This window comes from Anguilla anguilla, chromosome 1, assembly GCF_013347855.1.
Source record: "Anguilla anguilla isolate fAngAng1 chromosome 1, fAngAng1.pri, whole genome shotgun sequence".
Lineage (NCBI taxonomy): Eukaryota > Metazoa > Chordata > Actinopteri > Anguilliformes > Anguillidae > Anguilla > Anguilla anguilla.
Genome location: NC_049201.1, coordinates 16728929 through 16744891, shown reverse-complemented (window position 1 = coordinate 16744891; position 15963 = coordinate 16728929). Strand labels below are relative to the sequence as shown.

General features: G+C 46.3%; 1 protein-coding gene across 4 annotated transcripts in view; it reads left to right on the top strand.

Annotated features, from left to right (window-relative positions):
* The window catches only part of cep170b (centrosomal protein 170B), a 34608-nt gene that overhangs the window by 5711 nt on the left and 12934 nt on the right, over positions 1–15963 (top strand). For all 4 annotated transcript variants that reach the window (XM_035379635.1, XM_035379628.1, XM_035379609.1 and 1 more), the window contains exons 3-9: positions 5278–5367; positions 6676–6754; positions 7376–7434; positions 7567–7705; positions 12615–12728; positions 13873–14379; positions 14457–15415. In XM_035379635.1, coding sequence (XP_035235526.1) covers positions 5278–5367; positions 6676–6754; positions 7376–7434; positions 7567–7705; positions 12615–12728; positions 13873–14379; positions 14457–15415 — 1947 coding nt within the window. The remainder of the gene's footprint in view (positions 1–5277; positions 5368–6675; positions 6755–7375; positions 7435–7566; positions 7706–12614; positions 12729–13872; positions 14380–14456; positions 15416–15963) is intronic.

Sequence of the window (15963 nt, the reverse complement as noted above, 5' to 3'; positions counted from 1 at the left end):
TCCGAGTTTCCAGTGCTAGCAGGATTTGAGCATCTGAGAAGAGATGTTTTTTTCCCTTGTGTTGTCTTCATGTTATGTATGCAAACTGTGTCCACAGGGTCAAAAATGACCCACCCTCGCCATACCCCCTGTGATTGAAAGCCTGACAGAATTTTAAACCATATATCAATATTTTTTTATATATAAAAAATTTTGACCACGCGGACAACCGGAGGGTTAAACCATTTGTCACAGGTTTCATTACAAATGTAGTGAGAGCTAGAGTTACAGGGCCATTCCTCATTAGGGAACCTGAGAAGCCAAATCCTGTTGATGCATGCCATACTCTGTCCTGGTACTGGGAGATTCACCTTAGTTTTTACACTTGCATCCTCTGTGAAAAGCTCTCTCTCTCCCACTCTAGCTGTGCCCAGGTATGGCACAATTTTGGAGCTGGGCCATATGCATATAAAGGGAAAAGGCAGGGTGGAACTCCATTAGATCAGTGTGATTAATCTGCTGTGGAGGGTGTGTGTGCGGAAAGGAAATGAAGCGCAAATAATCAGCTGAAAGAAGCAGACGCCTTCGAACATAGAATAAGCTAGTTCACTTCAAAACAGGCGATGACTTTATTGTACAGCCATCTCCAGCACTGAGCTTCTAATCTGCTTTGTGTTTTGCTGGCAGGCTGTGTCTTTGCAGAGGAATGCCGATCGGCGAAGATTATGGTTAGAAAGAGAACATTTCAGGCGGTCTCAGAATAGGCAAAGCTACATTTTTTATGAGCAATATTTGCCACTGGCTGAGTTAAAGCATTTATCTAAAAATACCACAGACTTAACTGTCTGTGGCCAGTAGCAAAGAGAGTGAGCATTCACACTTTACTGTGTGTTACAGGGCTTGAGGGTTTCACATGGAGGAAAGCGCCTGGGAGGAAGCCTTCTGTCTTAATGCTTTTGACGCAAAGTGAAGCATAGAGAGCAATGCAGTACTGTAGCCTCTCCTCCAATGCAGTGCAATGGAGCCAGCCTCTGCCTCTCTCCCTCTGACTAGGTCTCTCTCCCTCTCGAAAGGCTTTTGATTTTAGCCCCTGGAGAGAAAAGGCTGCTTCAAAACTGTTTATATTCCGGTGTCAGCCTGTGGTTTTCTCTGAAAGCCCTGCCCACCCGCAGTGTGGCCCAGTGAATTCTAAAGGTTTCCTTGTCCACGTTCAAGTCTGCTGCCACTGGCCAGACCTCAGCCTCACCCATTTCTGGTGATGGTTACGCATTAGAACGAGCTTTGTTCCTTAGCTTTGTTCCTTAGCTTATGTTCCGCAGCATTGTACAACACGATACTGTTATGCATATTACCCATACCCAGCCTTGCTCCTTTTTGTTTTTCTAAAACATTTTCTCGGAAAGATGTTTAATTAAGGCAGGCTTTGTCAGAACCTCCACAACGACTCGGTGTCACTTCCCATCTGTTGCGTGTCTCAACAAGTCCCAAAAGTAGGCCCTTAGTTACCCGTGTAAACAGTAACTCTTGTTCTTACTGTGTAGGGCTGTTTTATGTCTGGGTTTCAATATCTTACACTGGTGCAAACATACGATGAAAAGATTTCACCAGAAATTGAATTAAGCACACTTTGTACTTCACCAATTGTAAATGAAGTATAATTTCTTCTGTCAGTTGTTGGTAGGCCATTGCACTGTTGTCAGTTTAGCACAGTGTGCATCTGATTATTTCTCTGTGTCACTGGCTAAAGCAATATTTGGACAGAGATATTGGCTGTGAAAGGTGCAAATTTTGGTAGAGGTAGCCTATACGTCATAATGACGTACCCTACCGTTCTTCATTTTTTAAGAACTACAATGGGTTGGTGATTTTCATTTGGAGATGCCTCAAATGTAGGTGAAGGGGCGTTGACCAAACTCATTTCAGAGAGTCGGTTTAACTGCATAAGTTGATCTAGCCAAAATCATACTGTATACTACTAATTACCCTTGATAAATTTAAGAATCTCACCCAGAGACTCTAAGCCAACATGCAAGGTAAATTTGGTTCTATAAAGGGCATCATGGTACAGTGATTTCAGCTAATTAAATTTTTGTTTGTACATAACCACTTGTGCTTACAATAAACAGTGGGCTATTGGCTATAGTGTGTTGACTACTCCAGCATCAGGTGCATGTGTTTTAAAAAGAACACAGAGACTAGGTTACTGAAAACATTTAAGTCCACGCCTGTGGTAGAATGACAGGGCGAATTAAGGCAACTGAACCAAACCTTGTAGACAGTGTTATACACAAAGTGGCTAAAACCCTACATTGAAGACATTTTATTTTTAGCTGGCAGTAGAACTGGTAATGCTGCTGATTGATTTATCAGGCCCACATAGGCTACTTCTGTCTATATTCCAATAAATCGACAAGTCAATCAGGTCATTTTGCTGCTGATGCATCACTTAGAACAGCAACAAATAACTGCCATGAATGAACAAGAGACAAGTGTGATAGTTTTGTCAGTTAATTTATTGAAATGTGTAGATGTGGAGAATATCAATATCAGCTCCCGTATGAGGGAATGTAAACCATACATTTCTCCTTGCCTGGCTGATCGACTTTGTCTCCTCTCACCCATTCTGTCTCATCTCTCATATGATAACCAAATATCGCACAAGTTGTGACCGTGTCTGAAATAACTTGATATGAGTCAACTTTATAAATCAGTTGTTCCAATCATAGTTATGTTAAACCCATGCAATTTGCCACACTGAAATGAACTGAACACATAAAACTAGATTTTCTTTAAGTGGCTAGCTTTCTAGCGTTACCCTCTCTCCAGCCAAGCAGTAAAGCCCATCCCTTCAGTTTGTATTCAGTAGGAGTGGCAACTTGTGATTGGTGTTGTCTGAAGCCCACCTGTAAATACCCGTCTGTTGTAGTCTGTAGTAAAGCAGGTGGAGCATGTGCAGGAGTTTGGGGCTATTTCTCTGCACTCACTACAGGCTGAGAGCTCATTTTAATCAGGAGGACAGCTACTCTTCTACAAGTAAAAGTTCATTTCAAGGTGGAATTCTCTTTTAATAAACTGACGATGTGCTACTGATCAGGTTGTAGGCTGACACTGCATGGTACCCCTGAGCACAGTGCCGTTTTCAGAATTCATCAGTTGCCTGGGACAAAGGCACTGGAATGAATGAATAAGCGATGCTAATAAGTCTGCTCTGAGAGCTGTCTCCTTTTGATGCTCTGCTGGAGAGGGCTATAGTGGGTAATGAGAGGAAGAAGAGCTTACTCAGCCTGTGGTAATTACTGGTCTTGTTTGGGGGATTAATTTAGGACATGCTGAAGAGGAATTCAAAACTGGAGCACAGTTGACCTCATGCTGTTCTTAAGTCTTATTGAAGAATGTGACAGTCATATTGCCAGAGTGCTGGTGAACCTGGATTTTGGTTCTTTCTGTTTAAGGTTCAAATCTTATGCACTGTAAGACATTGCCACCGAGATCGTCCCAAGGTTTTATCCATCCATCCATCCATCCATTATCTATACCCGCTTATTCCTGGTCAGGAATCTTGATTCCATTTTGTCTTGCTTAATGGGAAAATTACCTTGCAGCCTTGCCTAGCGATGATGGGGTATTGATTCGTTAACAGAGGGACAGAGAGCACAAAATCTGCAGTGTAATTAAGACTGGGACATTAGCTTACATATTTATTAGCTTATCTGTTATTGCCATGTTTAAATCTTTTTTTATTTGTACACCACAGCGAAGTTATATTTTTCCTGATGTTTCTTGATTAATTAGGAAATTCATATTATTATTATTATTTATTTATTTATTTATTTATTTTTTAATTAAATTTTATTTTAAGGACCTGAATGTCGCTAGCTTTATTGCTTAACATTCTCGTGTGCTACCAGCTGTTAAATTAAGACATGCCCAACCCCTGCCTCCACTTAATATAGCTATTTAGGGTCTGAGGAAGAGTTTTCCTAATGAACCAGGAAACACAGCACCCCTGAATTCATTAATTGCTTTGTGCAGTAGTTTGAGCAAAGCAATAAAAGTAAAAGCTTCTAAAGCATTTTAGACAAATTCATACACGGTGGCACAGTGGTTAGCACTGTCACCTCACAACAAGAAGGTCGTGGTCGTGGGTTCGAATCTCGGCTTGCGGCCTTTCTGTGCGGAGTTTGCATGTTCTCCCCATGTTCGCGTGGGTTTACTCCGGGTACTCCGGTTTCCTCCCACACTCAAAGACATGCATGTTAGGTGCGCTCCTGCAGGTGCCCTTGACCAAGGCACTGGCCTCAGAACTGGAGTTGGTCCCCGGGCGCTGCACTGTGGCTGCCCACTGCTCCTAAGTAACTAGGATGGGTCAAAATGCAGAGGACAAATTACCCCACGGGGTTCAATAAAGTATATAACTTGAGGGCTCACATCTTGGATAATGTTTTCACATAACATAATTTTTTGGTTGTGCTTTCATGGGCAGACTACACAAGAAACTCTGCTCATGGGTTTGTCCTAGACCTTGCCTCTGCGCTGCAGGGAAAGCTTTCTGATGTTTGTGGGTAGAAGCTGGAGCCACAGTGAATGCTTTATAGCAGTCCCAATATGAGTTTGCGGAAACAGACTGGAAGACACGCCGTTTGGGTTCCTTATGCCTAAACCACAACAAACAGTTCTCCAGGCCTGATGACGAGTGTGTTGGAAACATTGCCTCTGTGGGGATCAGTGGCCAATGTTGTGGCTACTGTAGGTCAATTAAATGGTGTTAACAAGAGTTTATCATTTTTGACTTATCATTGTACTGACGTGCTGTAATTATAATTAAGAATTATGTGCCATGTACAGTACAACTTTCTGTGAAGGAAAAGTTCTCGCATTTCAGAAATCCCTTTATGGAAACTGGGAAATAAAATTTAAATCATCAGTGAAAATGGAAAAAGAAAATGATGAAATGGAACAAAAAAAAACAACTGAACTTATATACTGCAGTGCAATAATGGGTAAAATAAGTTCTTTGCAACAAACAGATATTCACACAAAGAGCCTTGCTGTGTGCTGGCACTCCCTGAACAGGACTGGCGAAAGCAGAGGGAGAAGTTTCACTCAGAACACGCCCTGGTCTAATTATTCTCCCTCTGCTAATAGGGCAAACGTGGAATGGTTGCATGTTACCATGGTAATACCCATTTACCTCATGTTAGGAGGTTATTGGACGTGTAGCCCGTGCGGTGACTAAGCTGGTGAAACCTCTTAGCGCTGTGCTTCTGAAGGCCTCACCCCTGCCGCCCTGTCTTGCAGTCGCGCAGCGTGGACAAGCAGCACGCCGTCATCAACTACGACCCGTCCAGCGACGAGCACATGGTGAAGGACCTGGGCAGCCTGAACGGGGTGAGTCCTCGCCGTCGGGGGGGTGGACGTGAGCGGGCGTCTGGGAGCGGATCCAGAGGAGGCCCGGACCCCACAGCCGAGGCCCGGGCCCGAGGCACAATGGAGCGCTGTACGAGCGCCGGTCCAGGTCGGCGGAGCAGAAGCGGCGAGGGCGTAACTGCTGCTTTGGGCCCCGCTCTCAAAGCAGCCCGAGAGGCCGGGGGTAGAATGGGGCCATTGTTCCAGCGCTGGTTTTGTTAAGGTCCTGTGGGGAAGATGCTTGTGTCCGTGTTGCACCCGGGCCAGAGAGGGAATCTGCGCTCTAAACTGTGGATAATTGACCCGAAATGAGCTTGGAGCCGTTTCAGCGGCCCGTGTCCAATGCTTCTCTCGGCCGGATCCCTTGTACGGGGCCCAACTTGAGTGCACAACCGCAGAGTTCATGTATCTTTCCCATTTTAGTGGCCAAAGCAGCTGTGAGTGATTTTATTGAACAATGCCATTCATTTCATGCTTATTTCTGCCTCTCTGAAGGGGGAATTTATCATTATTGGTATTACTGTAACAAAAAATAAATAATTTGCTTGTCCTGCATATTGAAATGGCTGCACTGAAAAATGTACATGTTGAATCATTCCCTTGCTGTATCGAGCACTATTGGCTTTTGGGCTGATTATAAAAGTACTTTGTGAGCTGGAGCAGGTTAGCATGTCAGTTAGCATCAGGTGTCAGTGGTCAGATCTTAGAACCTTGAATTAGATTATTATCATTTCAGTTCTTCTGGTGGGACAAGCACAGATTTTAATGTATTGTGACCAGCTGTGCCCTTGGCCCCACAAAGGAATGCACAAAGTGAATTATAACTAATAACGATATGATGCCTCTCTCCTTGGAAATCTTGAAATTGCTTTGTTTTCACTTCAGGATTGTGAAATCTGGTGTTTTTTTTCCACTGCTCTGTTCTGAGCATGTGTGAACAGGACAGTGATCTCCTGAACACCTTTCGGCCATCCCATGAGCTGCTCTGAGCTCTGACATGCATTACATAACCAGCTCTGAAGGCTAATCCGCCATGCTAATGTTTTACCCTGCGTACATGGGATAGTGTCTTACCCAACGTCGTCTTAGACAAGACAAGGGAAAGGCTAATGGATATTCACCTCAACAAAAGTGTCCAGGGGTCAATTGTCATTGTTACTCATTTATGTGTACCACATGTAATGAAGTAATTAAAAATCTGTAATTAATGAATGTGAACTTTTGTCACCCTATCAATGTCTTGTGTTTGTATCCTCCAATTAACCACTGTTCTACTCTTTCCCTCTGTAGACATTTGTGAATGATCTAAGAATCCCAGACCAGACCTACATTACACTCAAGCTTTCTGATGTCATTCGCTTTGGATACGATATCCTTTTGTAAAGGTTTATTGCTTTCCCATTTCTGATCCGCTTAAACAGTAGCTGTGTGCAAATCGCATGTACTTGATGAAAACATTCCTTTTCTCTTCCTTTTGTCTTGCTGGAATGTTGCAAGGTACACTTGATTGGGAATGTTTTGTCCTTTGGCAATCATGGGACCTCTCGAACCAACTTAAATCTCTTGCAAAAATGTTAATCTCTTGTGGCTGAAGTCTGTGGGCTTTAGATTTCCCTGACCACTGAACCAAATATCTTTGTTGCTGGTAAACCCCCTTGCTTTAAAAAAACGTAATTCCAAGACTAATGAACCAGGAGCAAAGTACCTTTCTTGTAGGTTGGCTTGCTTTTCCAGGAACCTGCAAATTCATTTTGGTCCATTTACTGGTATACCAGAGAATCCATCTTTTACCCTCCTTGTCTGGCCTTGTCACATGTTTCTGAATGAGGACAGGGGAAAGTTGGAGTGGTCAATCATTTTTTTCCTAGGAAATCGTGTTTCAGTCAACTATGCATTAATCAGCCTTTATCCAGACGCTAGCTGCTCATGGAGCATAGTAGCCTAGCTATAATTGGTTTTTGGCTTTATGGTTCCTTAACTCGGTTCTTACATTCTCATGTGTACACCCTGGACCGGAGTCAACACAAAGTTCCAGAAGAGGCACTCAAAGTAAGGGTCCTCCTGCTTCTGTGCGTCCGTGTACTTGTGCGTTTTTGCATGCATGTTTGTTCTTGACCTTGTTGTGTGGAAGTTTCAGTGGATCAGTATTGGGAATATCATTAAAAATTTGACCTCTTGTAGCATGAGAAGTACACCAGCCAGCTCCAGATGGGTTTGAAGGCGTCAGAGGGGAAGAGACGGGACCACTCGAAGGAGAAGGGTGGAGGTGGGGACGCCCCCCGGTCCAAAGTGGAGAAAGTGGAGCGCAAGGCCCTGCCTGGTAGGCTACATCTCTGACCTCTCACCTACAGTTACCTATGTCCTGTTTTACATTTGCATTTTATCTACTGTCCCCCTAGGGTTAAAAGTAAAAGGACAGTAGTGCTCAATATAATAGTGTAGCTTTCCCTCTGCAGAGCTGAATCGTGGGCTTTGCCTCTTCTTGTAGAGGACCCTGCAGCATGCTTTCGTAGCACTAGCGATCCCCCTGAGTAGTGTTTGGTTTCTCAGCCTTGGTTTATGTCCCCTTGGCTGTGGGCACCATGTGGCCTGGGAGCATTAAGACTGGCAGTGACTTTGTCTCCCCGCTATTATGAGCCAAACGAGAGGCCATCTGTACTGGTATCGTATGCCTCCGCTTCGGCGAGCGGGTGAAATTTACAGCGTCGGGGACAGTACAAGAAACTGCTGTCTGGCTCCAGTGAAAGAGGCCTTTGTACCTTAGGCATAGTAAAGAGCTGCAAATATATCTGAATTCTCAAAGGATCTGTTTGGGAAAAAAAATGTTCACAGTGAGCCATGCACTGTGAGCGGACGGCTCGAGCTATCTCCTAGTACAGCTAGCAAGCCCTTAATGAGGGCTGACTTTGTTTTCTTCATAAGGAGACGTTATCTGTGGTTTTAATGCAGTGCCCTTTAGCATGAGAGCGGGGCCCTGTCAGAGGTGGATCAATGCAGCGGGCTGCTTATCTGTGGGGGTTTTTTTTTTCCCGCGGTCGGTAATGGAGCCAGGTCCGTTTAGAACCCAGGGAAAGTCGTGGAGGAAGTAAAGTGGGCCGTCGCCCTCCTCTGCTCGCTGTTCGCAGTGGCGGGGGCCGGACTTGCGGTAGCTGGCACGACTCCAGAGCGGGGGCCCAGAGATTGATCCGCCCGGTCCTTATCGCGGCAGCAGGGCCGCTGACACAGCGCGGGGCGATGGGAGCGCCAGCGTGGACCAGATTCCCCCCGAGACACTGAAAAGTGGCTGGGTTGGATTAGGAAGGCGGTTGATGCCCTGCGTCAGCGCCAGCCTCGTGACCCGGGCAGAGTTTGGGCACGCAGCCAACCGCCCGCGATCGCTCTGCCCAGGTGCCCAGCTCTGCTGTGCACCGCTAACATCTAAACTCCGCTATAACAGTCTAACCTGTCATCGCTCTTTGTCTGTTATCTCTGTAGTATTTTCACTGGATTAGCCTGGTATGCCAACAATGTCCCTTCAGTTGTCTGTTGGTTCCTTGGCAGCAGTGCATAAGCAGTTATTCCTTCAAAAGACATACAGAGAAAGAGTTTACTTGGCCTGCAGTACTAGAGCACTTTTCATCATGCGTGATTAGTATCTTAGTTCTGCGCCAGTATGTAGCAGCGCTGTGTGTACATCAGCCAAGTGTATTAATTCTGTCTTCCAAGCGTGGTTGCTAGAGAAGAGTAAAACCGTCAAACACAGCTGATCCTCTCTACAGATTATCCAGTGCAATGAAAATCTCATCTCGGATCAGGTTGCTTGGGAAGGGGCATGTTATGGCAGCCCTCCCCAGACGCAGCTTATTGGTCCACTCCACTGTCAGTCACACTGAGGAGTCGGGAGTTTGTGAAATTTCTGAGCTCAGCTTCTTTGAGCATGCTGCTCTTTGCAGTTTTTGGAGCCTGCCAGGCTAATGAGCTTCAATGGGGTCATCAATGCTTTCTCAATGGAGAGCAAATGCCCTGTCAGTCAGCTTCCTTAAATTGTATTGTGGTTCTAGGTTGCCATAGTTAACCCATTTAGTGCTTTAGTGATGTTGCACATACGCTCGCTGGTCTGGCATGTCGTTAGCCACGAATGGCACTTGGGCTATTGCTCAGGTGCATACACCCATGTTCTCTCACATTGTTCCCCTGAATAAGAAAAACATTAAATGAATATAATGTAATTACTGTGTGGTGCCAGGGGCTAAAGGTGTCCTAGTGGAAATAGACGCCGCTCTGATCCAGTAAAATCTTTGCGGTAGGGGTGTGGGGTATGTCACACCTGACTTTCCGGTTTAACCTCATGCATGATATGGTTTTATTATATTGGGATATGGTCAGGACAGGCTTCTGAAATGCTAGCAGCATCAGCGTTCCCATGTGCTACTCATATTTTTCTTCTCACCGCACTAAACTGATGTGCAGTTGCTGATGCATTGCCTGCCTGTCATCTCTGATTATTGAAAACAGAAATAGTTAGGGTTGTAAAATTCATGTAGGACAGAGGTGGGCAACAAGCTGGGTCATATCTTTATTGATACGTTTTTTGATAAGCACATGAATGATAACTGAAGACTGTTGTTGTGTCCCTATATATGATACGTTTTACTGCAATCTAATCTATGAGCGAACCAATGTTGGTGTGTACAGCCAATTCGTTCATTTAGCCAAGGTAATTAGTGGAAACGAAAACCTGCATACACATCAGCCCTCCAGGACTGGAATTGCCCACCCCCCTGATGTAGGATGTTGGCACAAGGACAGTGACGTGATAAAGGAAGGCACAACTGTAATAGCTTTATTTAACATGTTACTTTCAGCAAGAAAAAATGGTGTTTCTCAGAAAAAAATTGTATTGATAGCCAGTTTATTTCTGATTGATAAATCATGCTTTCCTCGCACACCGATATGATGCAACACAGAGTAAAGATTGTTCTTTAAATGCAAATGCTTAAAGTAACGTTCAATGTCTGGGTTACCCCAGTCTGTTATGGCACAGTAGCAATTCAAAGTAAGCACTGTGATGCGCGGCGCTACAGCTAACGCTAGACGTGCTGTAATGCGATTGTGCGGCTCCGTGTGACTCAGCCCTGCTCTGGGGTGACTCAGCGAGGCCCGGCTCTGGCTGTTCCCAGCACACTGTCTGCTCTCTGCGGCAGACAGATGGCCGGTCCCCTGCCCGTGGGCTCGGGGTGGCCCTGCTGCACGGGGTTACTCAGTGTTTCCAGCACACGCACTCTGGAAAGAGAAACGGCTGGTTTGGGCTGGCTGCTGATTCTCCAGCTCTGCCTAAGCCTGCTTTTAGCATAAAGCTCACATGTTTCTGTTGTGCATAATGACCTTTGCTGTACATTACAGCCATACAGACACCCCCTACGACCACAGTATTTTCCAATCCTTAAGATTATATCATAATCTATGACATTGAGTGCTGTTTTCCATAAGAACAAGTACTGTAGAAAATTCTTACTGTCCGTAATCAGAATATTGTGTGCTGTAAACGTTGTGGTGTATTGAATTTAGGAAACGGAAATGCATACTTATGGTGGGTCAACATCTTGATAAATGCAGTCAGATGTTTGCTTTGGAGGAATAATTTAGAATTTCCTATACCTTTTTTGGTTATACATATTTTCATTTTCCTTAGACAGAAAGCCCTGGATTTTTCTCTTGTCAAAATCGTCAACATTAGCTCATCTTTCTGGCATTAGTATCCCCTGTCTTTCTTTAACCTCCACTGCTGTCAGTGTGCCTTTTTTATTCAGTAGTCCCTCCGCATAGTTCCCAGCCCATTCCTGTCTTCCTGTCTCCCTCATACCGTGACCGATTGTTGCTGTTGCATCTCATCTCCATGGCAACAGTGCGCCAGAGTCCCAACGCCCCGGTTCGCTTTGCCCCGTGCTCGCTGGGACGCCCACGGCTGAGCCTGGCTGACGTCGGATAATCCTCAGGCGTGCTTCTGGGTCCTCACCACCCGGAGCCAGCCAGCCAGCTGCTGGGCATTATTAGATAAACGTCCCTTTCTCTGGAATCCGCTTTCCCAACATCGCTGAAGTGTTTTTAGCATTACATATCTAAATCAGCCCGCAGAAATCAATTTGTATTCAAGCCAGTGCTGAGGTCAGCTAACTAGCTGCCAAAAACTCGGAATTCTTATAGATACTGTGTTGCTGATGCAGAGATGTAGATGAAATCTATTCTAATTCATGGTGATGGAGTTGTTTTGGCCTTGAGCAGTACTGCTGCAGAGATGGCTTCCTGACAAATTCTTTGTTTTCCTCTGATTGCCAGATGTGAGTAAATATTTATCCGGTGACTGTAAACACAGCTGATTTTAAAAGTTTTCCAAATCCATATTTTTTTTTCCTTTATCCCCTATAAAATCTAAGGTTGTCACTGTCCAAAAATCCCATCACAACATGGCAGGGTTTCATTTAGCTGTGTCACGAGTAGTTTAATTTCACAGCACACAAACAACTCCAAAAAAGAGTTGTATTCCAAATCACTCCCTACTGTAGCAGTTCTGGTCTCTGGTCGGGGCTCAGAGAGTGGGAAGTAACACTGAGCCCCAGCCTGAGGCTGGGGGGATGGCGAGGGAGGGATCAGTTCTGAATGTGACTGGTCTCTGTCAGTATGCTTAGGCTCCAGACAGATGCTCTGTTCTGTCCGATGTGAGAAGTGGAATGATAATCTGAGAATAATGCCAGTGGGATTTTTAAAGGCCTAGCCCCTGTTCTGCTTATGATGGTATGCATTATTGCACCTCCCTCCTCCCAGGACAGCATCCCTCTCCACTGATGCTCATTTTAAGCCTTTTGTGAATAACCAAAAACATTTATCATCATGGACATAGTTGTTCAAAGATTCAAGTATATGCTTTTCTTATCTTTTTGAAAAGTCCTTAAAAGTTAAGTTGTGTTGTTTTTATTTTTTCAGGACTGAATGAGAGCTGAGTATAGATTAATAAAAATCGCTGAGTTTGGCTGGATTTCAGGATTTGCTCTGTTGAAAGCCCAGCTTTGTGTGTTATTGTGAGATAAACACTGCAGAGGTCACAGTCACGTGACCACAGGAGCTTAGGGGACCTGTGTGCTGCAGTGTGGTTTGTGCAGTCTTTCGCTGATTGCCCTTTTTTCTGTGTGTGTGTGTGTGTGTCCATGTGTGCATATGTGTGTGTGTGTGTGTCTGTGTGTTCATGTACACAGAGGCCCCCATCTCCCGGCCCACTCCCCTATACGGACAGCCCTCATGGTGGGGGGAGGACGACGCCGGGAACAAGGGGCAGCCAGAGGGACGCAGGCCCGACGAGAGCCTCTCAGGTTGGTCACCGCGTGTGAGAATGAGCTCGCGTATCTGTCTCCTGAAGCACTTTCTCTCCCGACACGTCTCTGTAGTACCAGTAATGCGCCCACTCCAGACCCTCGTAGTTTATAAACCGTGCTTGTTTTAGAAAGGCTGTGACCGTGTTCAGTTCCGCACCCCTGGCACATCACGGCTCTCACCTCTGGGGACGAGAAGCTGGCCCTTCTGCTCAGGGGCCTCGTGATGGATTAACCTCTAAGCCAAGGGGAAGGGGTCATTGTTTTTCTCATGCTGCTCTGGGCGGAGCAGATTAGTTCTAAACGGTTTTCCTTGGTAATCAAAGTTACTGAAGCATCCTTTCTTTTAATTCCATTTGACACAGTATGAGGTTTTATTGTGTGTATGTGAGTTGAAGGAGTAAAGCAACCTTGTTTGTGGTGCGAGATGTGGTGCAGTTTATACTTACGTAAATTTGGATTTAATTATAAAAAACCTCCATAGAATATATACTTTTACAGCCATCATGAAATTATGATTGAGCCAACGTGATTAGGCTTACGCTATGAAATGGAATTTCAAATTGCACTGGTAATACCATTTGAGAAGACTGTGGCATAAATGACAAATAGAAATAGCTCAAATCTCCCACCGTAATAACATGTGAGGGCACTATAACCGGTACGAATGCAGCGTAAGCGTAAATGCACTTAATGAAATGGCCGCCACCGCATGGCAGCGTGAACTTTACTCTACCGGCTGTAATTGAATGCATGCTTTCACTTTCACTGCACTCTCAGCATTTGAAGTAATTTACGCTTCCAGATAAAAATGTCATAAATTTGCTACAGGACACTGAGCTTTTCAGATAGTAGGCAACTAGGCATGTGCAGGATATTTGGATATTATGTCTCATCCCTAATGAATTTGTCTGAGATGAACTTTCTACAGTCTAGTGATAATAGTTTATATTGCCGAACACAATATATAGCAGTTATCTGATAAAGCAGAGAGGCACATATCTGTTTTGGTGAAGCTCTTGCCCTGACCTTGGTAAGTCAATGGCCGCTCTATTGACTTGGTTGTTGGCAGTGGGGCTCCAGTGCTTTCAGAAAGATGTGAAGATCTGCCTGTATTAAGGAGCTATCTTGGGTCTGCCCACAGAGAACCTGAAGGATGGCTCCAAACACGAGCCTGATGTTAACGGCTCCCTCTCCGACTATCGAGACTCCCAGGGCAAGTCCATCTACTCGTACCGACGGGAGCCCAGCTACTTCGAGATCCCCACTAAGGAGTTCCAGCTGCACCCCAAGCCCCCCGAGACCGAGGTCCACGAAGTCCCCACCAAGGACACGGATGCCCCGCCCCAGCCCGCCCCCACCACGCCCACACCCCCGGTGGTGCAGAGCCACGCCTCCTTCACCATCGAGTTCGATGACTGCACGCCGGGGAAGATCAAGATCAAGGACCACGTCACCAAGTTCTCCTTTCGGCAGCGGAAACTACCTGCCAAAGAACTGGTCACCACGCCCACAGAGGTGATGTCAGCGGAGAGTAAGGTGGCCGATTGGCTGGCGCACAGCGATGTCAGCATTATGCGGAAGCAGGCACCATGCGAGGATGTCTACAGCACTAAGAGTGATTTGCCTATACACATAAAGACTCTCAAAGGTGAGGACCAACAGAATCTTAAATTGCCTATGTCTGTATTGTGAGATATCCATCTTAATCCCTCTGTCTCTCTATAGGACATCACCATGACGATGGGACCCTGAGCGACTTTGAGGATCCCGTCCTGAAAGAGACGCGGGGCAAGCTGCAGCCGACCGTCCCATCGGAGCAGAGCCCTCCACCAGTGAAATCAATGAACACAGCCAAATCACCGAAACCCCTCTCCCCCCCAGCCAGTGAAGAGCCACTTTCCCGCTCTCCACCCCAGGCCACCCCTCCCCCGCAGAGCCAGGGCAAGCCTGACCCCCAGCAGGCCTTCGTCATCGAGTTCTTCGACGACAACCCGCGCAAGAAGCGCTCGCATTCCTTCACCCAGAACTCCGCCAACGCCGAATCCTACTCCGCCCTCAAGGCCAAGCTGGAGAAGCGCAGGAGCGCGGCCCCGCCCGGGGAGAAGGGGGCGGGCTCACTGGGCCAAACCCCGCCCACGCAGCAGCTCATCCTCCCGCTGAAGGGCCAGGGCCCCGGCGGCACCCAAAGGGTCTCGATCAAACGGGAGAAGACCGACGACCGGCTCCGCACCAGCGCCTCCTCCGCCTCTCTCTCCTCCTCCAGCTTCTCCTCCCGCGCCTCCTCTGGCATCACAATACGGCCCTTCGGCAGCGTGGGGAAAAAGTCCAAGCTCGCCCAGGAGTTTGTAGCCGAGTTCCTGAGGGACTCCAACTACGACGTCCCCCCTACCAGGGAGAAGACGTCCCCGCCGGGAGGGGTGGAGACACCCTACCGTCCCCACCTGCCCGGCCGGGCCCGCTCGCCTCCCCTGCCCTCTACTCCGACACAGCCCGCCTCCCCTGCCCACCTGCCCATGCCCCTCATGACCCCCACCCTGCCCCTGGGCCTCCCCGGCATGGAGTCAAAGACCTCCAAGGCCTTGAAGAACGAGGAGGAGGACAGCTTGAGTGACGCGGGCACCTACACCATCGAAACAGAGTCCCAAGACAAGGAGGTGGAGGAGGCCCGCACCATGATTGATCAGGTGAGCACACCATCCCTTTTCTGTTACATCACCTCTTGGCAGAATTTGGACTTTAAAAAAACATATAAATATACATGTAATTGTTGGTCATTGTTCACCAGGCCAGTATTAAATGGATAGTTTGAAATACGCAACATCCTGTGGCATTTGAGTCCTGTTGAAAACCCTCTAATACTGGAATATAGTAGAACACGGGATATTTAAGGTCAACTCTGTAAGTCACAATGGACTGTCTGGGAAAAGCAGTCAATTAAAGTTGGGATAAAACAGGTTGGGCCAGAACAGCTCTGTTTGCAGTTGAAATGGCAAGAGAATAAACAATGGTCCTGTCGTCACCTTAGTTACTTTTTGCTGGTTTCAGATGGCATTAGCGTCAGGTATTCAATAACAGTTTTTGTCTTCCTGTAAGCTCTGAACTCACTTTATGCAGTGAATATTGATTGCTTGTTATTGTGCCTTCTTAATTGAGATTTTATTTGAAGTTTGGTCTTGTGGTTATACTGTTGAGTTTGGTAGATTGGTTCATTTCCTTGACCTTGGGAATTATC